The sequence below is a fragment of the Mobula hypostoma genome, chromosome 17, assembly GCF_963921235.1.
Source record: "Mobula hypostoma chromosome 17, sMobHyp1.1, whole genome shotgun sequence".
In the NCBI taxonomy this organism is placed as follows: Eukaryota; Metazoa; Chordata; class Chondrichthyes; order Myliobatiformes; family Myliobatidae; genus Mobula; species Mobula hypostoma.
Genome location: NC_086113.1, coordinates 42461400 through 42485450, shown reverse-complemented (window position 1 = coordinate 42485450; position 24051 = coordinate 42461400). Strand labels below are relative to the sequence as shown.

The window sequence follows — 24051 nt, the reverse complement described above, 5'->3', positions numbered from 1 at the left end:
TGGCTAATGCTAAGTCTGTCCCAGCTCCCTCACTACCTCTTGTCTCGCTACACTCCTCCTTTTCACTTTCTACCCCCTTCTCGTACAAGGCTGGCAGAAACGTCTCAGCTAAATTTACTACCGCAGTCCTGTGATGAACCTGTGAGTCCATGGGTGGGGCCTCAATGCTGGCAGGCTGACCTGTCAGTCTCACGACTGGGAACACGATTCCCCCGGCGACGTCATTACCGAGCAAGACTTTCACGCCTTTCATCGGTAATTCAGACCTCACCCCGATCGTGACTAGTCCAGAGACCAGGTTGCTTTGTAAGTGTACCTGGCGCAAAGGGACTGTCTCTGTCCCTTCCCCAATACCATTGACCTTGACCTCCCCAGTCTGGGTCTCTGAGCTAAACTCTAATACACTCTTCAGTATCAGTGACTGACACGCTCCCGTGTCTCTCCAGATCCGCACTGGAACTGGTTTTAACCCCTCCTTCACCGACACCAATCCGGCCGAGATAAACCTCTCGCGCCCTTCCTGAACTTTGGCAGACCTGTCCTTCCCTAGCGGTTCGTTTACCAGCTTGATACAGCCAGTCAAAATCGCCGTTTTTCCTTTTCCCGTCTCCTTCTTTGGGGCAAAGCACCTGGACGCAAAGTGTCCGACTTTCCCGCAATTATAACAGACGACCCCAGGAGACTTCCTACCAGACTGCTCCCGGTCTACCTTATCCTTTTCACTAGTCCCCGGCTTACTTTCTGACTTTTCTGGCGGACTCTCCCCACCATCCTGACTACCCTTCTGGTAGCCTTTACTCGGGGCAAACTTCATTTTATGCGTCAACGCATACTCATCCGCTAACTTAGCAGTTGCAGCTAACGTGGCTGCCTCTTTCTCATCTAGGTAGGGTCTCATACCCTCAGGGACACAACCTTTAAACTGCTCAATCAGGATCAGCTGTAGCAGTCTGTCATAATCCCCCTCTACCCGCTTCGAGGCGCACCAACACTCACAATATGTCTGCATCTCACGGGTGAACTCTAAATACGTGCGGTCCCACTGCTTCCTCGCATTCCGGAACCTCTGCCGGTATGCCTCCGGGACCAACTCATAAATCCTGAGAATGGCCTCTTTCACCACCTCATACCTCTGGGCATCTTCCACGGACAAAGCTGAGTAAGCTTCTTGGGCTTTCGCTTTCAGTACACTCTGAAGCAAGACAGCCCACTTATCCCTCGGCCAGTCCTGACTTGTAGCAACTTTTTCGAAATGGAGAAAGTACCGATCCACGTCGGTATCGTCAAATGGGGGAACCAGCCTAACCTCCTGGGTCGCCCGGAACCCTCCACCTTGGTTCAGCACGGGCCCCTGCTCGGCCCTTATCTTTAACTTCTCCAGCTCAAATTCCCTTTCCCTCTGCCTCACTCTCTCTTCTCGCTCCCATTGCCTCTCTTTCTCTTCTCTCTCCAACTGTCTCTCTCTCTCTCTCTCTCCTGCCTTTCTAACTCTCTCTCCTGCCTTTCTAACTGTTTCTCTTTCTCCTGCCTTTCTAACTCTCTCTCTTTCTCTTCTCGCTCCAACTGTCTGTCCCTCTCTTTCTCTTCTCGCTCCAACTGCCGTACCCGGAACTCGTGCTCGAGTCTCAGTTTTTCAAGCTGCACCTGTACCGCGTCTCCGGCAGGTTTTTCAATAGACACCACATCCAGCTCGCCTTGGGGAAACACACCTTTAGATACATAGTGCTCTACGATAGCTCTGTGTATCTCCTCTCTCCTCATTGTCGACTTCCCCTTAGCAAGATTCAACTGTTTGGCCACAGCTACCAATTCCGATTTCCTGGCATCCTCTAATGCCTCCAAGGTCGGCGCCTTTATAATTTCCTCAGCCTCCATTTCTGCTGTTTGTCTTTTCTTTCTTTCGGGAATTTTGACCCAATCAATTTACTCCGTCCCAAATTTAGCATTCAAAATCGCGGACGAGAACCCCACTTATGTTACGTACCCCGTAACTGGGTTGCCAAACCAGCAGAAATGGATCACTCAGTTGGAGTCTGGATTACTAGAACTAAGGAAGTTTTATTAAAGAAACAAGCAACACAGTACTCTAATCAAAAGGATAATAAATGCAACAGTTCAGCAATGATAAACACACATGTACACAGAATTAAGATAACAGGATCAATCAAACTCTATCATTGTCTAGGGGTAAATGACCAGTTTCAAAGTGACGCAAAGTTCGGTTCAATTTAGTTCAGTTCAGTTCGCAGTAATCGCTGCCGTGAGAGATGGACAGTGGGGGGAAGGAGAGAGAAAGCAAAAACGAATGAATATTCAAGGCTTCTACACAGATCTGCGCAGTCAGCTTTCAGGCGAGTCCTTTGTATTGTCATCTGAGGTCACCGACCGTGACCCCTCCGTTTCCGGATATGATCGTTTCTCTGCGGTGAACCCAGCACCCAGGCAAGGGTGGACACACACCAGGTTCCCGCCGATCGTGCCTTTCCAAACTTCCCACCGACTTGTGAGAGGCGCACCGCTTCCAGGGTCTCGTTACCTTGGGTGTCGTGTGTGTCCTGCCTTAGCGAACCTGTCCCTTTTTATCCCCCTGCTGGTATATCGCCTGTCCATCACTTCAGAGAGTTCAGGGTTCAAAGGGTGAGCTGAACTTGACAGCTCTCCTTCCTTCATTAACATCTCCAAATGCTGTTCCATTGTTTTCCTTATCTCTCTCTCTCCTGAAGACAGGTGGCAGACTAACTGCTGATTCCACTGGTGCCAGCCCAGGCCAGCTACATCTTAATCTATGTGTATTCTTGTCACAAAGGGTATAGAACTGTTTGGGCCGCCAAAGGTGCAATATAGTTGAACAATGGTATGTACAAGGTTAGCTGATTGTTATATTTTTATTATGAGTACAAATATGTATAAAATAGCATCAAGTTATAGATGCTTCCCCTTGTATCCATTTGGTGCTTGTGCAGAAGGAAAGTAACTTTTAATGGAAGATGTGCTTTGGGCAAGGACAAGATAGGGGTTTCAAAGCACAGAAAATCATTAAGGTTTTCTCTGGTTTGTCATATAAATCTACACCGTTATAAATATGGTAATATTGCAGCCCTTTCCACTGCACATCCACACTTAGTAAAACATTGGAGAAAAGTCTATTTCTTACAAATATGTCATTATTAAATATTGTTGACTGCATTCTAAGACAGTAATCAGTGGTATGCAGTGTTTGCGTGACACAACAGATCAGCCATCTCCAGGATTTTCTGTTTTTAGTTTAGATTGCTAACATCTGTAGTTAAAAAAAAAATTTAACATTTCCATAATCAGTATTATTTAGTATTTGCACTAATCCAGTTCATCTTTCCTTTGCTTGTTTCTATGTAAAATCTGGAGAAAACAATGCATGTTAGTGACTGAGATGGAAGTCGTTTTGCCCAGTAGATCTGTTTATTTGATTAGTATCATGGTATAGATTTTGTTCATATCTTGTCTGTCCAAGTTGGGAGGTTTAATAAACTTAGACTCACTTACAGTATGCTTCTATAACTACCAGTCAAACCACCAACAGCAGTTGTTACAGAGCATACTGAGAGAGTCCAATTGATTCATACTCTATAAAGCTGCCGCCACACATCTGGTGCAATGCTTTAGTTAAGACAGAAGATGAAATTTGTCCAAAATACCTCCTTCCATACAGCAATCATAGAGAATATTAGAAATGTCTACATTTCTGATGAATAGTAGACAACTAATACTATTTTGGTATTCTGTTTTTAATCTCCTACAACTTGTAGTGTACTTACTTGAGATAGTAAACTTAATTCAAGAGGTTGATTATTAGCTCAAAATGAGCTTGACTTATTTTTGAAAGCATTCCAATAAAAGAGAACCAATCAGTTAATGTCCTTGTTGATCAGCCTTTCATTAAGATAAATCTTCAAAGTCTTACTTAACCCAAAATTGTCTAATTTTCTGAGTTGAAGGAAACGTGGTATAAAATACTATTCTGGACATTAAGATGAAAATGATAAACTTTAAATAACTCATCTGTGTTAGGAGATGCCACTGAGACATGTGTCCAGAAGTAGTTATAAATTGCTTTTGAATGATTGTAGTTCATATGTCAAATGTAATTCTTTTCTGTTTACTGTTCCAAATATTGTAGTTGAAGAAAATTGTGTTTTCTTTTCATGATATAGAAGTATTCTATAATTATTAAAATATAGTAGAAAGTTTGTTGAAATTGCAATATTTATTTGCTAATGCACCTTAAAAACTATTTTAGGATTCATCAACAAAAGGAGACAAAATGTTATCAATTTATGACAATGGAGGCCAAAAAGTCAAGGACTGCTGATCTTCTATGGAAAACTTTCATTCATAATGAGTACACAGCAAATGACTCAGGTATATAATTGAGAAATTTAAAGTAAAAGAACACATTTAAAAAAAGAATGTTGATTCAGTAAATGATCTTGTTAAGTAGAGGTTTCAGCTATTATAAATAATTTGTATGTTTCTCTTAAAAGTTGATTTTTATTTGGATATTAACTATATTTATGTTTTTGTTCTCGTATGTTACTTCATTCTATTTACATCGGTGACTGAAATTATTGTGTTAATAGAGAGCAAGGTATACCAAAAAGCCCTTGGCTGTTTCCAGGGTCTGTAAGGATCAGTACATAGAGTGAGGGTAAAAGACTGATGAATACGGTGCTTTTCACATGCTTGTGATATCCCTGGTGCTTTATAGCCAATAAGTACAATAGCCACCAATAAATGCATAGAACCAGTAAAGGCTATTCCCTTTTATTCACACCATAATCCACACCTGTAATATTGTTTTTTTCTCCTTTATAATCTTTACTATTTTATAGTCAGTTAAAATAAATATTTGATTTTCAGTGCATGATCCTTTTTAATAAAGTATGATGATCAATCTCAAAGTGTTCATTAACCTCACATTGTCAAATTGATAAAGTTAGATCCATACGGGCAATGGTGATAATATTTTGTGATTAAGTCTTTGAGTAGGGTTTATCAGAATTAAATCATAAGTTATATTGGTCATTGTGCCCTGAGCAGATATCACTAATTCCATCTGCTTACTTCAACTGCACCATTAAATAGTCATTGGTATGATATGCATAGATTGGCCATTAGCTTATGTTTTCTCTAATCATTTGCTGAGTGGTTCTAAATCTGTTTGGAGTGTGCTATAGCCAGGCTATAGGGAAAATGTGACTCACAAAAGACAAAGCCCCATTTGTGTTCTGCTACAGAAGGTTCAGATGAAGACCATAATGGGGGCTGCCTGTTGAGAAAGGCAATAAAAGCTAATCCCTTTTATTCACACCATAATCCACACCTCTAATACTTTTCTTTTTCCTGTATAATCTTTACTATACATGCTTGGAGTATTGCCTGGCCTGCCAGGAGGTCTGAATGCATTGTCAGGGCTTTGCAGAGATCCTGAAGCACATCATTTCCTTGGAATGGTGAGTTTCAATGCTACCATATATGACTATTAAGCAATGATTGCCTTAGGTCTACTTCCATTTCAGTACAAGTGAAAATTGTCCAGGTATGTATCAGAGTGAAAGCTCAGTCTGAAGTCATCATGGTTTTCTTATAGAAACTAGGTAAGGTTTTAAGTCGTATCAAACCTGCAGTTTGTCATCTGGTGGATCATTTGTACCCGGTGACTCCTAACAGCTCCAGAGAAGATCAAAAGAGCATTGGCTTTGAAAATCAAGGATAAACTGCTCTTTCAGGATGATTAAATCATCCCAACCTAATATTGCTCAGTTCAATTCAGTGTTTTAAAGGGATTTGCAATACTTGGAGCAGCTTGTCATACTTGCACTCATGGAATCATATTAACCAAATTATCATTTGCATTCACTGAGTTTTTGAGTCCTGATGAAGGGCCTTGGACCAAAACATCAATAGTTTATTCCTGTCCATAGATATTGCCTGAATTGCTGAGTTCCAACAGAATTTGTCAAGATGGCATGAAATGGCGACTCCTTTACTTGCATCTTTGGAAACAGCTCTATTTCCATCTTTAATATCTCTATTTTCCCTTTCAGGGTTCTTTTGAAGACCCTGACCTGGTGTTACATGCTGACTTCAGTTCTTTGCGGGAATGGGACCCGCTCTCGGGGTTTCACGAATGGCCGTTATCCAACATGCCAAGGGCACGACCTAAGTGTTCGGCTTGCCTTTGGAGGCCTAGGATCTCAGGGTTCTGGAGATGGGCGGATTGAAGGTCGGTATCCCGACAGACCGGTGCGTTGTGGGAGTCGGAAGATCTTGGTTGTGTGCCCAGAGACCTGAGATCTTTGGGCACAGAGCTCAGAAAAAGTAACGCAGCAGACTTTTAACATCATAAATCAGCGAGTTGTTTGTTATGTCTCCCCCCTCACTGTGAAACAGGGACATCTCTTTCTCCCCTATTAGAGAGAAAGAAAATCTGTGGTATGTCGAATACCGGGTAAACAATGTAGTCTTTGGAGTACTGCATGTCTGTGTCTTTGCTGTTGCTTTTGCTGCACACTTGAGTGCTTAGTGGCTGGTGCTGATGTTTTTTTGCTGGTGGGCGGAGAGGGGATCGTTGCTTACTGTCGCTTATTCGCAGGAGGGAGGGGAGCTGGGGGGTTACTTTTGGGTTCTAACATTTAACTGTCGTTCATTCTTTGGGGCACTCTGTTTTTGTGGATGGTTGCGAAGAAAAAGCATTTCAGGATGAATATTGTATACATTTCTCTGACATTAAATGTATCTTTGAAACCTTTGAATTTTGTTTTTTACATCCCATTTATTTTTACAGTTTAGTCATGCAACTTTCTTTGCTTTCAGTTTGTCTACAGCATTTCTCATGACTTGTTTACATTTCTTTGTGTAAATTCCTGAAAGTGGAAGAGCCAGCTGAGATAACAATAAAGCTTTTGGAATATTTTAATTTATGGAGGCATAGGTGTGCAAAATCGGTAAGTTGCTTTGGAATGTGTACAAGATACTGTTTAAGTGACAAATGGTGCACTCCATCCAATTCAGATCAGCACACTTACAGATGGATATGAATTCCTAGAAAGGTTTGTCAGAACAGATTCAGGAACAGGTATTTCAGCTCTGAGATTTGAGCAGACAATGGGGTTTTGCCCCTTGGAGTGAAGAAGTCTGAAAAGAAATTTTCTGACAAGGTCATTAGAAAAAATCTGTTCCCATTACTTGATGTTCAAGGAAATACATTTTTGAGCAAAAGGAAGAGGAAAGATATGAGGAAAGTGAATAGTTAGAATCTCTGATTCACTATTTGAAAGGATGAACATTATGATGAAAACAGAATTAATCAGTGATTTCAGAAAGGAATTGTTCAGGTACTTATTAGAAAAATGCAGGCCTTAGGGAAGGAAAAGGAGACTGACAATGAAGGGATAGCTCTGTGAGGAGCCAATGAGCAGAACAGCTTTCTCTGCGATTCTGATAACTTCTTAGACCTTATTCCTTACTTTAATTCACTGAATGCTACTACTTGATTAACTGGATTTCATGAGAAAGCAATATGAAAATGGAACATATGGACTTGCTGATACCAGAATCTAGAGCTCCTGCTTTTTCTACCATACTTCTCAGACATGTTTACTGAGAACACCTCACAACAGGGATAGAAGTATGGTCATATTCCAAACATTAGTAGGGAAAAATGACAGGATATAAGTTCTCTAACTTACAACTAGTTATCAAAAAGAATATTGAATCTGAGGGTCAAATGGTTCAAATGGTTCAATTTAATATCAGAGAACATATACCATATACAACCTGAAATTCTTACTCTTTGTAGACATCCACAAAATGAGAAGCCCCAAAGAATGAATGATAGAAACATCAGAACCCTGAAGCCTTCCCCTCTCAAAAGCCCCCAAAGATCCCTTGATTTAGAGTTGATCAAAAACCAAAGTCCAGAACCCAGCAATTTGGTATCCAAAAGGCTCTCTGTCTCTCCATCGAGGGAGAGAGAGGTTGCTCCTGCAACAAGAGTGGAGACCAGCAACTCGCTGTTCCGATGTTACAATCTGCCATGTCACTTCTCCAAGTCATCCAACTCGAGGACTGACAAGCTCTCACTCACCATCAAAAGAGTGAGAGGGTGAGAGATAGATAGCTATCTCTTGCTGGACTACAGAGGCCTTTTTCTGACAACACAACACACTATCTGGTACTGATGTTTCAGTCTCCTGCGGCTTCAGTCGGCAAAATCAGCAAGGAAGTAGGTCATCCACGGGGCCGCTCCCCGAGGGCACATGTCTTCCAGGCCGTTCCTGGAGATAGTGAAGCGCCAGGCTGCACAGCCAGTCTGAAAACTACTTGTGAAGAACCGTACTTTGAACTATAGATCACGGGCTCGGACAGAGCCCCAACCACCTTGAAAAGAAAAGAAAGACATGGGAAGAAGAATAAGCTGTTTCATGGATGAACTGAAGACACCTGGATCTGCAAAGCTCGCAGGCATTATTAAAAGAATTAAAGTATGAAGAAAATGAAACTAAGTTAAGTATGATTATCTGGTTCTGATATATACAGCCTAATGAATGATTATTCTACAGTTTTAAGTAAAACTTGCATGCACAAATTATCAAAAGCACGGAAGTAATCTTAGGTGGGTACTTTAATAACCACTGCCATCATTTGCACCATCATTGACTGAGTTCACCAGCTCATGAAGAATGGATCTGAGGGGGGGTGGTGAGTCAACCAATGTGAGAGATAAACCAATAGCCTCATTCTCAATAATACATCTATTACAATTGCATCTGTCCCAACAACACTGGTGAATCTGACCGTTGGATAGTTTTTTTTCCAGAACAATGTCCCCTCTTTGCACAGAGGACACCTATAGAGTATGGTACTACTACTGAGCTTTTTGGGATAGATTTAGAACAGTTCTAACTATTTAGAGTTGAGCACTAAAGGAAGAGATACAAGGAGTTGCATAAAATTTACCACAGACCTGTCAACGTTGCAACATAGAACAGCTACTGTAGTGATCAGAACTAAGCCCCCCCATAAGCAATGGGTCAGATCAAGCTCTGCAGTCCTATCATATTCAATCATTAATAACAGTGAATATGAAATGAATGTTGATTGTGGTTGCTGGGGATGGGTAATACTTTAAAACTCTCCATATTGGTTGTGGATGAGTTCAAGTATATGTCAACAGTTTTGGTTTCCCTAAATAGTGGATCATAGTGGAAAAATTCAATAGAATAGCAAAGGAATGTTTTTAAGTTAAATTACAACAGTTATTATATTTGCTTAAAAATCAAACCTATTTGTTTTAAATGTGACACTCGCTTTGCTAAGTGGCATGATCTCGGGGTGATAACCCTCTGCCCGGCCAAACCTTAGTACTCTTGTTTGGGTGGATGCTGCGTGTTGTGTCCCCTGTGTAACATCAGTACTCCGAAATAACATTCAGTCCACAATGTGCGGTTAAACGATTAAGATTTTAGATTTAAGTATGGGGTTAGTAGAGAAACAAAAGAAAAGGAAAACAAATAAAAGGCGCCAATAATCTCATAAGCATGTCCAGTGCACAACGTTGGAGCTCACGGATTTCCTTTCGCTGATCCTCCTTCGCTCGTTGTCGACCCCTGGGCTCCCGTCCCAAGCCCAGGCCCAGCGGGTCCGGCAACCATCTCCTCAAGCCACCTCTTCTCTCTTCATCCTCTTCGCGCCTTCTCCTCGAAGCCTGCGCATACTAATAGCTTTCACTCAGACAGAAAGAATAACATCTATATCAATTGGTTAGCAAATGCATACAAGTCCCATTATCACTAATTATAATCCAAACATACTGCTTTAGAGAACCACTGTCTCAGCAGTGAACAGTACAGAGAAGCCATTTTATTCACCTTAGCAGTAACATAAAAGAAGAAACCATTACATAAAGAATCACAGACTTGTAGGTGACCCAATAGAGAACTGTAACTTAGGAACTCGGTTGCATTAATGTTACTTATTTAGGGTTAACAGATTAGGAGTACAGCAGGGTATCAATTCAAACTATGTAATAGCAGAAATAGACTGAATATTAGGTGTTTTTTTTGTTGGAAATAGATTGCTGCTAATGTGGTGGGTGTTGACTACTGTTCTGCCTAAGCTACATGTGTGCGCAGCCGCACAGTAACTGAAATGCTCCTGAGCATGTGGCCTTCATTGCCGTGCAGCTGGGAAAAGTGTACAAAATGTGAAGGATTTTCTTTGTCATATGGTATTTCATTATACCTTTCAATTAATAAATAAAATCAAAAGTATGCGATTTTTCAATTTTAATTCTAAATATTCAGAGTATGCATATTACAAAATAAAAAATTTAAAGTGCTGTGCAGTTTTCAGGCTGTGTAAAAATTTACTTAGAGCAGTGATTGGTCTGCGCAGCTGTAAAAACAAATAGAGAAAAAATCTGAGCTGGATCAGATTTTGATTAACATAGAGACACTTCATATAGAATGTAAGTGATTTTAAACTAATTTTGATGATCCCAGGAATATGCAGGATATTTTCATCTTCTAGGCTTTGGGATTTAATCTTACAGAAAACTTTATTTCCACGCAGAGGCTGGAATGTATCCATTCATGACATGGTAGACAATTTAAATGCGAAGCTTGATGGCCTACAGATTTCAAAAATGGTATCATTCTCTTACTAATTTCTGATGGTATCAAGTAACCTGATCTTCCCTACGCTCACAATTTTCTCATAACAGCACATTATTCCCAATGTTGTACAAGCATTGCAAACATGAAATTGCAACCTGCTGCTTGATAGGGCTGACTGAAGTAATTGACTCAGTGGTTTCTATATTGAGTAGCAGGTCAAAGATGGAGTGGATACTAGGTAAGGATTATAATTCTTTTCATTTAGAATCAAATTGAAATGACATACAGTACTAATTCAAAGATTTGTTTCTATTTAGAATCGTGTCGTCGACCATCAAAAGCACTTAGGTAAGAAACTTTTATGTTTGTAGACAATGACAGTAAGGTTACCTATAAATGGAATTTCTATACTGTTAGGATGGGAAACAGCTTCTTCCCCCAGGCTGTAAAATTACTGAACTTCCTGCCACCACACATGAATCATCAGTAGCATTATACTGTTTTCTTTGTAAGCTGTATCATAAATACATTTAATTATTTGTTAATGTACTAGTGTTAATATTACTTTATGTGTTATGCATCTGATTTATATGTATTATGTTGTGCACCTTGTACAGAGGAATGTTGTTTTGTTTTGTGCTATACATATGTACAGTTGAATGAACTTGTTGCTTAAAAGTGTACATGAGATAACTAAGAGAAAGTGAAGGAAGCAGGCAGCTCCAATTTAACATGCAGTCTTGTAGGTAAGTGTCAACTTCACTTAGACATGCTGCAGTCTCTGGTTGCAGGCCTTCAGTGCGGCCCAGGGAGAATCCACTGAACATTAGAATATTGGAGTTGAAGCTATAACCTCCATCACCCAAGGTCAAACTAGTAACATAATGGCTCTTGATTCCACTAGGTACTTTAAGATTAACACATCACCTAAGCTAACTTTCAGGAGATTACTTAGTGACACTAGATCCATGATATGTGAAACTTCACTCTCAAGTGTAGCCACAACAAGTACAGAAGGCTAGAGCCTAAAGTCTCAGTCACTGTATCTTCTCATTCTTCGCTAAAGTACACGTCTCCAAAACTTTATTCTCCATTCTCCTGCGCAAGTACATTTTCCTTGCTTGATTCATGTGTAGTTCCATCTTAAAAATCCTGTGAAAACTAGTTTATATCCAGAAATGCCATCTCCTCCCGCCATTGCACCATTGCTTATCGTTATTTGGATCCTCTTTACATCTGTATATGTTGGATTATTTTGATTGCAGTTCCATTTGCCTCCCCTCCATTAGACACTTGTTATTTTAGCCATCCCCTGAAACAGGCTGTAAATTCCTCCATTCAAATATGAGCAACCAGCTCGCTAGAAGTCAGAAAATGCACCACTATGTTTTTTATTTCCATTATCTTTTTTCACTAAAGAATAAAACATAATTAGAAATCAAGTACTTAAATGCCAGTTGCATGTAAGTTGTAATTTTTCTTCCAGTCCTCTATACATCAGACGTGCGCATGGAGTAGTCTGGACATGTGCAGTGACATTTAAAGGCTTGCAACAAAATGTGAATGCACTTTCATTAATTTTCATTCATGCATCTATGGCCTACACTGTTTGTAGTTTCACCCATACAGAAGCAGATCTTCACATTGTTTTTGAGGCCTGCTTCAACATTGCTGCAAGGAGTCCAAGGTACATGCCTGAGCAGATACAGGATTAGCAGGGAGAATGCACCTCAGATGGATCTGCTTTAAGTATTTATCCCTCTCTCCTTTGAACACTACCCTCCTCCCATATCCTGATACGAGTTCCATTACTCTCCAGGTTTAGTCAAAACTCAGCTCCCTCACCCTATTGACATGCTTACTGTTGATTTGGACTGTATAATTGTTATTTTCCGTGCAGTTTAACTTTCTTATGCTTGTTTGTATTTCTATCTAATTGCCTTTATACATAATCAGTGTTCAGTGTGATTTTTAGGGGTTGCAGTTGCCTCTTTCTGTAAACAAGTTAGTTTCATGTTGGGTATCACATTACTTGATTAGGACTTATCTTACTGGTTAATTCAAGCAATGGAATTTGAATGGAATCACTTATCGGTAATTTGGTATAAATGGACTAGACTAGATGGATTGGTCTCTTTGGCTCTTTGTTCTTTTCCCCATTGCAAGGGTCAGCCTCCTCTTCTCCCCACTTCCCCTCCCCCTCACCATGCTCCCCTTCCCCGCTTCCTACCCCCTCGCCATGCTTCCCCACCCACTCGCCCCGCTTCCGCTCTGCCCCACTTTCCCCATCCCTTTACTCTCCCTCACCCCTCTCTTCCATTCTTTCCCCCTCACCCCTCATTCCCCCCCCTTGGTATATATTGACCTACCAATGGAAACGCTAATGCTCTTGACAGACATTCCTACAAGAAGTAGTAGATATGGCCCAGTTCATCACAGGTAAAGCCCTCCCCACCATAGGGCACAGCTACATGGTGAACTGTCTCAAGAAAGCAACATCCATCATCAAGGACCCCCACCTCCTAGACCATGCTCTCTTTTTGCTGTTGCCATCAGGAAGAAGGTATGGGGGCCTCAGGAACAACACCATCAGGTTCAGGAACAGTTATTAACCCTTAGCCATCAGGCTCTTGAACCAGTGGGGATAAATTCACTTGCACCATCACTGAACTGTTCCTGCAACCTGTGGACCCACCTTCAAGGACTCTTCAGATCCTAGTTAACTCTGACAGTTAGTCAACCTGCTGACTCTGCTTCTCAACATGTTTCTGACACTTGAGTAATCCAACAGAAAGAGGACACACCCTGATTCCTGGAGTGTGGGTCTGATTTTTTAAAAAAACATAAGGAGCCACTGAGAGTTCAATAGGAAGATCTTTATCAAGTTCTCTTAATTACAAACTCAGCAGTTAGTAGAGATAAAAGTAAGTGGATACACATCAGTCACTGCAAATAAATTAAAGTGGCATGCAATGAGGGCAGCAAGCATGAGGTTACTGTGTTACTAACCTCTGACTCAGTGCCTTTGCTGTTGAGCTATAGTGAGCAAATCATTAACTAGCTGAAGACTTTGAACAGAGTTGATAACTACTGATCATTATGAATTCGTTCTAATATTATTTGTAATTGTTATATTGCGATCATTCACAATGTGCCAATTGAGATGACTCATAATGTGTACTTGCAGCTATCATGTGAATATGCTGATGCTGTTAATGCCTTTAACTGTTGGTATGTCAATATATACCACACACTTCAAAATAGTCACCATGCATAAGATAGTTCTTCAAAATTGTCTGGCATTCTCTTAACAGAATGATAGATAGAATTCTTTGATTACCAGAATGAGGACATTCAGATCATCACTTGCTTCCTCTATCTGTGCTAAACATTCCCTAATTCAATTTAAAGTTGTTCATAGAGCACATATGTCCAAAGATAAATTAGCTCGCTTTTATTCTCATATTAATCCTTTTTGTGATAGATGTCCAGGGCAGATAGCCTCTTTAACTCATATGTTTTGGTCTTGTCCTACTCTGGAAACTTTTTGGAGAGACATTTTTAATATTATCTCAAAGGTATTGAATATAGATATCTCTCCTCACCCTATTACTGCTATCTTTGGACTACCTAAAATTTCCAGTAATCTTTCTCCTTCAGCCCGTAGAATGATTGCATTTCTTACTTTAATGGCGAAAAGATGTATCTTACAACATTGGAAAGAGCTTAATGGTCCAACTACCTTTTTTTGGTTTTCTCAGACGATATTATGCTTGAATTTGGAGAAGATTAGAAGTAATCTTTATGATTCCTCACTTAAATTTGAACAGACCTGGAGATCTTTTATTCAATATTTTCATTTAATGTAATTTTTTTTCTTCTCTTTTTTGCTCCATATTTATATACCCTTGTTTTTTTTTTACTGTTTTTAATGGAGGTCGGGTTTGAGGACGTGATTTTAAGTTCTTTAACTCTACTTGGTTCCAAGTTAGCCCATTGCTTTGCTTTGCTTTTAGTTTAGTTGCACGGTGGGTTTTTTTGGGGGGGTTTTTTGGGTTTTTTTTCCTTTTCTCTATTGATATATATAAAAATTAGTATACTATTATGTTACCTTAGTATGTTATGTTTAAATTACATTGTTTGTATCATTTTTTTTCTGTATTAATATCTCCTGTAATTTTATTATATTCTAACAGTGTATTAGTGCCTATATGGCTTACCTTTTTGTATACTTATTCAATAAAAAGATTTAAAAAGAAAGATCATCACTTGCCTGAAATCTTGATGAGGAAGCACTTTATTTACTTCCCTAAAAACTCTTGGAAGATAATTTAACCATCAAGAATAGTAACTGCTTTTAGGTAGCTCTTGAATTTAGATTGCCATCAGGTACTCATCAAAAAAGTTGATGGCAAGGTGGTTTTATGAAACTTCCGAGAGCATAGTCTTGCTAACCAGAAAGAGAACAAAAGAATCATACTAAAATTTTGTCATATGTTTTAATGGATGAGACTGTTTGATAGAGCATGTATTTGTAAGATTAGCCTTTAATGTATGAAATTGAAAAACTGTAATTTGTAAAAGAATATTAGTCAATCAAAATAAGAGATTTATTATCATTTACAAGTTTCAGTGCAAATATTTGTTGATTGGCATATTGTGCTTTTCCTTACAGCTCTGCAAAAGAGTCATTGAAATCAGAATTAAATGAAATGGAGATTTCGTTGTTTGAACTTCCACCATGGCTTGCACTAATAGAGGCTAAAAATTGTAAGTGGAACATTTTCAAAACTACTCCTCATTAAAATGTAATGTGGCTTTGAAAATCTCTTGTATCTCAGGTGCATACTGTCTCTAAGTTACCGTACCCTGCAAACATGGCACACCAGATAGAAGTTCTAATTTTCTAAAAGACTTTTAGAGACCCTTTTATTTGTCTTCCTTTAAAGGAACTGTCCCGTTTTAAGAAGTTCCTTTGCAGATTTGATTTTTGAATTTTCTCCCCATTTAGAAAATAGTCCATTTGTTCAAGTGGAAAAACTTGTTAAGATATTTTATTACACCCTCTCAGAAATCCCAATTACTAATGATAGTAACCTCCCTGTTTGCTGGAGAGATTGTGGAAATCAAAATGCAAACCATTATTATATTTTCTGGAAATGCCCCATTGTCAAAGACTGTTGGAGTGGGATACACAATGCCCTACAAGACATCTTTAAATGTGAAATACCCTTAGAAAGTAAGACCATATATTTAGGGTATATACCTCAAGAATGGTTGAAAAGAGATAAATATTTAATAAATATACTGCTGGTGGCTGGTAAAAGGACCCTTACCAGGAAATGGTTATCACAGGAGAGCTCAACTTTAAATGTATGGATGGAAATTACAATGGACATTTACAAAATGGAGAAGATAACAGCATCTGTTAATCATAAGTTGGAACAATTTGATTCATACTGGGAAAAATGGTTTAACTACATAACACCTCATAGGCCTGATTTTATTCACACAAGTCAATGAAATGTTGTAAAAGAAAGATCACTCCCTACTTTGCACATAGTTTTTTTCCTTTGATTGTTCTTTCTTTCCTCTCCTTTCTGTAAGTGTATACCTCGGATAAATATTATGTGGAGATTTGTGACAAATATGACTATATGATATATATGTACAGTATCTGAAATACATCTTATGGAAAGTTTTGTTTGATGATGAACTTCAATAAAAAATAAATTAGAAAAAAAAAGAAAATAGTCCATTTGTTCTTTCTAACAAAATGCATGACCATGCACGTCACTACACTATATTCCATCTGCCACTTCATTGCCCATTCTCCCAAGCTAAGTCCTTCTGCAGACACCCTGCTTCCTCAATGCTACCTGCCCCCTACCATCTGCAGAGATGGCAACAAAGCCATCAATTTTTTCATGCAAATCATTAACATATAACATGTAAAGAAGTAGTTCCAATACTGACACCTGCAGAACACCACTAGACACCAGCAACCAACTAGAAAAGGCCTCCTTTATTCTACTCTGTCTCCTGTCAATCAGTTAGTCAGCCAAATCTTCTATCCATGCTCGTATCATTCCTGTAATACCATGGGTTCCAATTTCATTCAGCAGCACCTTGTCAAAGGCCTTCTTGGAAAATCCAAATAAACAACATCCACTGACTCTCCTTTGCCTATCCTGCCTGTTATTTCCTCAAAGGATTCCAACAGATTTGTCGGGCAAGATTTTCCCTTAAGGGAACAATGATGACTTTGGCCCATTTTATCATGTGCCTCCAATTACCCCAAAACCTCATCCTTAATAGACTCCATCACCTTTCCAACCACTGAAGTCAGGTTAACAGGCCTATATTTTCCTCACACCACGCTGGAGGAACTCAGCAGGTCGGGCAGCATCCGTGGAAACCGTGGAATTCGTTTTCACGGATGCTGCCCCACCTGCTGAGTTCCTCCAGCGTGTTGTGAGTGTTGCTTTGACCCCAGCATCTGCAGATTATTTTGTGTCTGTAATTTCCTTTCTTCTGTTTCCCTCCCTTCTTAAAAAGTGGAATGACATTTGCAATTTTCCAGTCCTCTGGAGCCATGTCAGAATCTAGTGGTTCTTGAAAGATCCTTAGTAATGCCTCCACAATCTCTTCAGCTACCTCTTTCAGAACCCTAGCTTGTAGTCCATCTAGTTCAGATGACTTATCTACCTTTAGACTTTTTGGCTTCCCAAACACCTTCTCCTTAGTAATAGCAATGACACTCACTTCTGCTACATTGACACTCTTGCATTTCTGGCATTCCCCTTGTATTTTCTGCAGTGAAGACTGATACAAAATACTTAACAAGTTCATCTGCCATTTCTTTGTCCTCAAGACTACCTCTCTAGTGTCATTTTTTCAGCAGTCTAATATCCACTTTTTATATATCTGAAAACGTTTTGTGTCTTTTTTATATTCTTATCTAGCATACTTTCATATTTCATCTTTTCTCTCTTTATGGCTTTGTAATTGTCTTCTGTTGATTTTCATAAGCTTCTCAATCGTCAACCTTCCCACTAATTCTTCTAAATTATATGCCCTCTCTTTTGCTTTCACGCTGTCTTTGATTTCTCTCGTTAGCCACAATTGCATCTTCCTCACTTTAGAATACTTCTTCATTTTTATGATGTATCTTTCCTGTGCCTTCTGGATTTATTCCAGAAACTTCAGCCATTGCTGTTCTGCTGTCGTCCCTGCTAGTGTTCCCTTCCAATCAACTTTGGGCAGCACCTCTCTTCTGCCTCTGTAATTCACTTTATTGTAAAACTGAAACATCTGATTTTAGTTTCTCCTTCTCGGACTGCAGGGTGAATTCCATCGTACTGTATTATGATCAGTGTCTTCTACGGGTTCCTTTACCTTAAGCTCCTTAATCAAATCTCAATCACCACATCACCCCCTATCCAAAACTGCTGTTACCTTAGTTGGCTGAAGCACAAAGCTGCTCTAAAAAGCCATCTCATAGACATTCTACAAATTCCCTCTTTTGGGATCCAGCACCAACCTGATCTCCCCAATCTACATGCATATTGAAATCCCCCATGCCTATCACAAAATTGCCCTTTTTACATGCTTTTTCTAGCTCCTATGGTAATTTATAACCCACATTCTGGCTACTGTTTGAAGGTATGCATATAACTTGCATCAAGGTCTCTTTACCTTTGCTGTTTCTTAACTCTACCAACCAGGATTCTACATCTTCTGATCCTCTTTCTAAGGATTTGATCTCATTTTTTACCAACCGAGCCACCCCACCCATTCTTTCAACCTGCCTATCCTTTCATACAGTGTGTTTCTTTAGATGTTTAGTTCCACAGTTCAGCAATACCCACAACCACAACACAGCAATACCTGACCGTCAAGTATGATCTTGTGAAATTTCAAAGTCCTTGGAGCAACAAACTTTTTTCATGTTATCACAGTGTTCTATTATCAGTTGCAAGGCCAGAGTGACTCATAGCTTTTCAAGAAGGTTGCACCTGTTAGTCCTCACATTTCTTACATTTCACATTCTGTACTGCGCAAATAAAGTTTTGTTTTAACCATGTCCCTGTGTGCTTTAAAAGGCAGCTTAAACATGATAAAGTTTTTAATCCAAAGTCCACTAGAACAGCAAAGTGATCTTCCTTCCTAGGGATATGGCAAGTATGCTAGGCTTTTCCTTGGCTTAACTGTAGGCCATTTACTCCTGGTGATATAACACAGATCCTGCTTCCAAGGTATATGCTATATGAAGTGGATTTGAGTTGGGTGGGATGTGCTGGATAACAAGATTCCTGCTCTGAATCTTGAGCTTCTTCAGTAAAGGTAGGTTGAAATTAGCTTTCTTTTCTACCTTAAATGGGAAAGGCACAAAATCAGGTTCTTTCTAAGGAGGGAGTCTATTTAGGCAGTCTGTGAGATAGCGTTTTTTAGTAAGTGGGAATAAGAGATATGAGGAGAAGGATTAAGTATGAGGAGGGCATTTCTCTCTCCATGCTCCAACACCCACACCTGTCAATTATAGCAATCTGAACATTCACTGCAGCAGATAATTTGGGTTGGCTTTATCTATATTGTGGTGGAGATTGAGACCACATACAACAGATGATGTTTGTGGACTTTGTGGCATCTGCGCCATTATTTGCTTGTATTTATCCTCCAACATATTCATCCCTAAGCTATCATTTTATGCAAGAGAGAAAAAATTGTTTGTTAGGGTGTTAGAGTCTATGTGTCAAATGGATGGTGTGATTTGAATAGGGTTGTAGAAATTATGTGAGTATAATAATGTGTGTGGTTACAGATAATATTTGTTACTTTCACTGATTTTGTGAGTGTTAACTTATTTTACTATTAACTCATTTTGTAACTCTAAAACATTAAACTAATTGAAAGAAATACTCAAGAGTCAGAAAATAATGCATGTCTACTTTAATTTAGTTTTGCTTTCAGTGAGGCAAGCACGTATTACATAGCGGCGTAATGATGTATGCCATTCACGTACTTTTACATATAACATATAATGAATAATGTAAACAACAAAGGATGCTTCATCAAGCAAAATATTTACAGTATTACTTAGATAATACTGAAATATTAAATATGCAACACCTTTCAGCCTGAAATAATGACCTTCGGCATCACATCAGCTATTTTTCTCTTCCGTGGTCCCTGCGGTACAGTGCTCACTACCACTACAAGGAGTGCAGACATTATTCAGTCAACTCTGATTAATTTGGAACTTGAAGGTAATGTACCCTAATGGAAAAGGAAACAATGCACCGTGTCTTCAAATCACAGATGCTCAAAGAGGATGCAAGCACCGAAAATCCACAGCAAGCTCCAAGGCAAACTGATCTGAATCTCCAGTACATTGGCATCATAGTGCATGCTTTTAAGATAGTATGTATTCTATCTGAGCATTCATGCTTTGTGCTCTTGCTGTTAACAACATTAATCACTTCAGTTAGATCACTATGGAGAAAATCCAGAATGAGATTTAAAGACTGAGAATATAAAATAATTACTCAAACACGAGGAAATCTGCAGATGACTGACCTGCTGCGTTCATCAGCAATTTTTATGTGTGTTGCTTATATAAAATAATTGCTCTATTTTGTAGCTAAGAGACACGGTTTTAAATGATTTTTCTCCAACTGAAACTATGTTCTTGCATGTGGAGATTAAAAAGATTTTAAAATAAATTTGTCTATTTACTATAGAGAGTAACTTTAAATTTTTGTTTCAATTTTTAATGACTTAATATTAATTTTCTTTCTAATTTAGTAACAGAACAACGCTTTCGTCAAAAGTGAGTGTTAATATATTTTTGTTTTATGCAGTCTAATGTCTAAAATGTCGTAAACTTTAAAACAAGCAAGTAAGACATCCAGAAACATGAGGAAATCTGCAAATGCTGGAAATTCAAGCAACACACATGAAAAATGCTGGTGAACGCAGCAGGCCAGGCAGCACCTATATGAAGAGGTACAGTCAACGTTTCGGGCCGAGACCCTTCGTCAGGACTAACTGAAAGGAGAGATAGTAAGAGATTTGAAAGTGGGGGGGGGGAGTGGAGATCAGAAGTTATAGGAGAAGACAGGAGAGGGAGGGATGGAGCTAAGAGCTGGAAAGTTGATTGGCAAAAGGGATAGGAGGCTGGAGAAGGCAGAGGATTATGGGACAGGAGGGCTAGGGAGAAAGAAAGGGGGAGGGGAGCCCAGAGGATGGGCAAGGAGTTATAGTGAGAGGAACAGAGGGAGAAAAAAGAGAAGGGGGGGGGGATAAACAAATAAATAAATAAATAAGGGATGGGGTACAAAGGGAAGGTGGGGCATTAACGGAAGTTAGAGACGTCAATGTTCATGCCGTCAGGTTGGAGGCTACCCAGACGGAATATGAGGTGTTGTTCCTCCAACCTGAGTGTGGCTTCATCTTGACAGTTGAGGAGGCCTTGGATTGACATATCAGAATGGGAATGGGATGTGGAATTAAAATGTGTGGCCACTGGGAGATCCAGCTTCTCAATGCAGCCTTTTATATATTGGCAAGACCCGACGCAGGCTGGGAGACCGTTTCACTGAACACCTACGCTCTGTCCGCCAGAGAAAGCAGGATCTCCTAGTTGCAACACATTTTAATTTCACGTCCCATTCCCATTCTGATATGCCTATCCACGGTCTCCTCTATTGTCAAGATGAAGCCACACTCAGGTTGGAGGAACAACACCTTATATTCTGTCTGGGTAGCCTCCAACCTGATGGCATAAATACTGACTTCTCTAACTGTTGTTAATGCCCCACCTCCCCTTCGTACCCCATCCCTTATTTATCTATCTATCTATCTACCTATTTATTTATCTATCTATTTATTTATTTATTTATAAAAAATTTTTTTCTCTCTTTTTTCTTCTCCCTCTGCTTCTCTCACTATAACTCCTTGCCCATCCTCTGCGCTCCCCTCTCCCACCTTTCTTTCTCCCTAGACCTCCTGTCCCATGATCCTCTCCCTTCTCCAGCCTCGTATCCCTTTTGCCAATCTACTTCCCAGCTCTTAGCTCCATCCTTCCCTCTCCTGTCTTCTCCTATCATTTTGGATCTCCCCTCCCCCTCCCACTTTCAGATTTCTTACTATCTCTTCTTTCAGTTAGTTCTGACGAAGGGTCTTGGCCCGAAACATTGACTGTACCTCTTCCTATAGATGCTGCCTGGCCTGCTGCATTCACCAGCATTTTTTAAGTAAGACATCCATGATGGTTCACATAATACACCATTTGCTGATAGTAAATCACATATACAAAGAAAGTCTAATAGCTGATTCTAAAAAATGATTTGGGCCCTTTTGGAAGCAAACCCCAGTTTACGTTCATTTGTTCGGGGAGGGGTGCAGGTAAGCAGCATATGGTGAATGCAATCAGGTGGAATGGGTGCAAGGAAATGTTTATTATACTGAATTTGTTTTTTGTTTAGATTAAAGGGGAGTGTGGATAAAGTTGAAACGTTGAAAGCGACTTTCACCAATTTGCAGCAAACCATGGCCAAAGTGACACACAAAAGGTTATTGTTGAAGAGGGGGTAAGTACAATGCATATTACTACAAACTGCACTCCTACTAATTTTCAAATATGGCAAAAAAGTTACTTTATTAATAACTATAGTGGCCTTAATTTTGTTAAAATGTTTTCAACAAGTGATAACCCACACCCTACACCCATTAAAAGCCAACTTAACTGTCTGTGAAGGGTTTTCATTCTCAATTGGAAATAATAGAATTATCAAGGAAATGTAAAAAAATACTCTGATGGAGAGTATTGGGAATGTAATTAACACTACTAACTCAATAAAAGCTGTGACCAGTGGTAGCTCTAATGGTTAACAATGTGAAGATTGTTGTTTGTTGCACCTCTGCTGAATTTTGAGCAAGACAATACATAGGGTCCATTGGTATCATCAGATTGACTGATTAAGGTATGTTACGTACCCCGTAACTGGGTTGCCAAACCAGCAGAAATGGATCACTCAGTTGGAATCTGGATTACTATAACTAAGAATGTTTTATTAAAGAAGCAAGCAACACAGTACTCTAATCAAAAGGATAATGAATGCAACAGTTCATCAATGATAAACATACATGTACACAGAATTAAGATAACAGGATCAATCAAGCTCTATCGTTGTGTGGGGGTAAATGACCAGTTTCAAAGTGACGCAAAGTTCAGTTCAATTTAGTTCAGTTCAGTTCGCAGTAATCGCTGCCGTGGGAGATGGACAGTGTGGGGGAAGGAGAGAGAGAGAGCAAAAACGAATGAATATTCAAAACGGCTTCCACACAGACCTTCGCAGTCAGCTTTCGGGCGAGTCCTTTGTGATGTCATCTGAGGTCACCGACCGTGACCCCTCCGTTTCCAGATACGATCGTTTCCCTGCGGTGAACCTGGCACCCAGGCAAGGGTGGACACACACCAGGTTCCCGCCGTTTGTGCCTTTCCACCCTGTGCGTCTATTGCTCGGTCCCGCAACCAGCCTTCCAAAACTTCCCACCGACTTGTGAGAGACGCACCGCTTCCAGGGTCTCGTTACCTCGGGTGTCGTGTGTGTGTCTTAGCGAACCTGTCCCTTTTTATCCCCCTGTTGGGGTATCGCCTGTCCATCACTTCAAACAGTTCAGGGTTCAAAGGGGGAGCCGCTCTTGACAGCTCTCTTTCTGTTACTCTCTCTCCCGTCCCTTCATTACACATCTCCAAATGCTGCTCCATTGTTTTCCTTATCTCTCTCTCTCCTGAAGGCAGGTGGCAGACCAACTGCTGATCCCACTGGTGCCAGCACAAGACAGCTAACATCTTTATCTATGTGTATTCTTGTCACACTTCCCCCCTTTAAGGATTTTTACTGGGGGTAAAAATTACAAACATGAATGCATTATTTGATACACACAAATATACATCTTTATCAGCTATTTGGCTAATACAGCAAATTTGAAGTTGTCAACACCTGACAGACAGTCAGCCGTCACTTTTTCTGTTCCTTTTATATGTGTTATTAATAATCCCTTAGACCAGGCTCCAACTTAGCAAACTTCATAGTGGCCAAAAACATTGATGAATTGCGATCAATGTAACCTCTCATTGGGTTTCGTCCTGAGCCACAATAACAAGGGTCGTCCCATTCCAACTTGGTTTTCTCTTGCAAGGGCTTAGTGGGGGGGGGGAGGGGTAGTAACCGCAGAGTTATTGCAAAACTTCCTACAGTACCCCACCATCTCCAAGAGCCTTCTGAGGGCCCTCTTGTCTGTCGGGGTTGGGATGTCAGAGATAGCCCGCGCTGTAGCTTGCATCACTGCCAGCTGCCCCTGTGTCACCACAATTCCCAGGTAAGTG

General features: G+C 40.0%; 1 protein-coding gene across 5 annotated transcripts in view; it reads left to right on the top strand.

Moving 5' to 3' along the window:
- LOC134357975 (uncharacterized) overlaps positions 1-24051 on the top strand; it is a 152993-nt gene that overhangs the window by 67853 nt on the left and 61089 nt on the right. For all 5 annotated transcript variants that reach the window (XR_010020767.1, XM_063069807.1, XM_063069805.1 and 2 more), the window contains exons 8-12: positions 4277-4398; positions 10973-11003; positions 15331-15425; positions 20463-20487; positions 22145-22249. Coding sequence is in view for 4 of the 5 variants with exons in the window: in XM_063069807.1 (XP_062925877.1) it covers positions 4277-4398; positions 10973-11003; positions 15331-15425; positions 20463-20487; positions 22145-22249 (378 nt within the window). In the remaining variant the exon portion in view is untranslated. The remainder of the gene's footprint in view (positions 1-4276; positions 4399-10972; positions 11004-15330; positions 15426-20462; positions 20488-22144; positions 22250-24051) is intronic.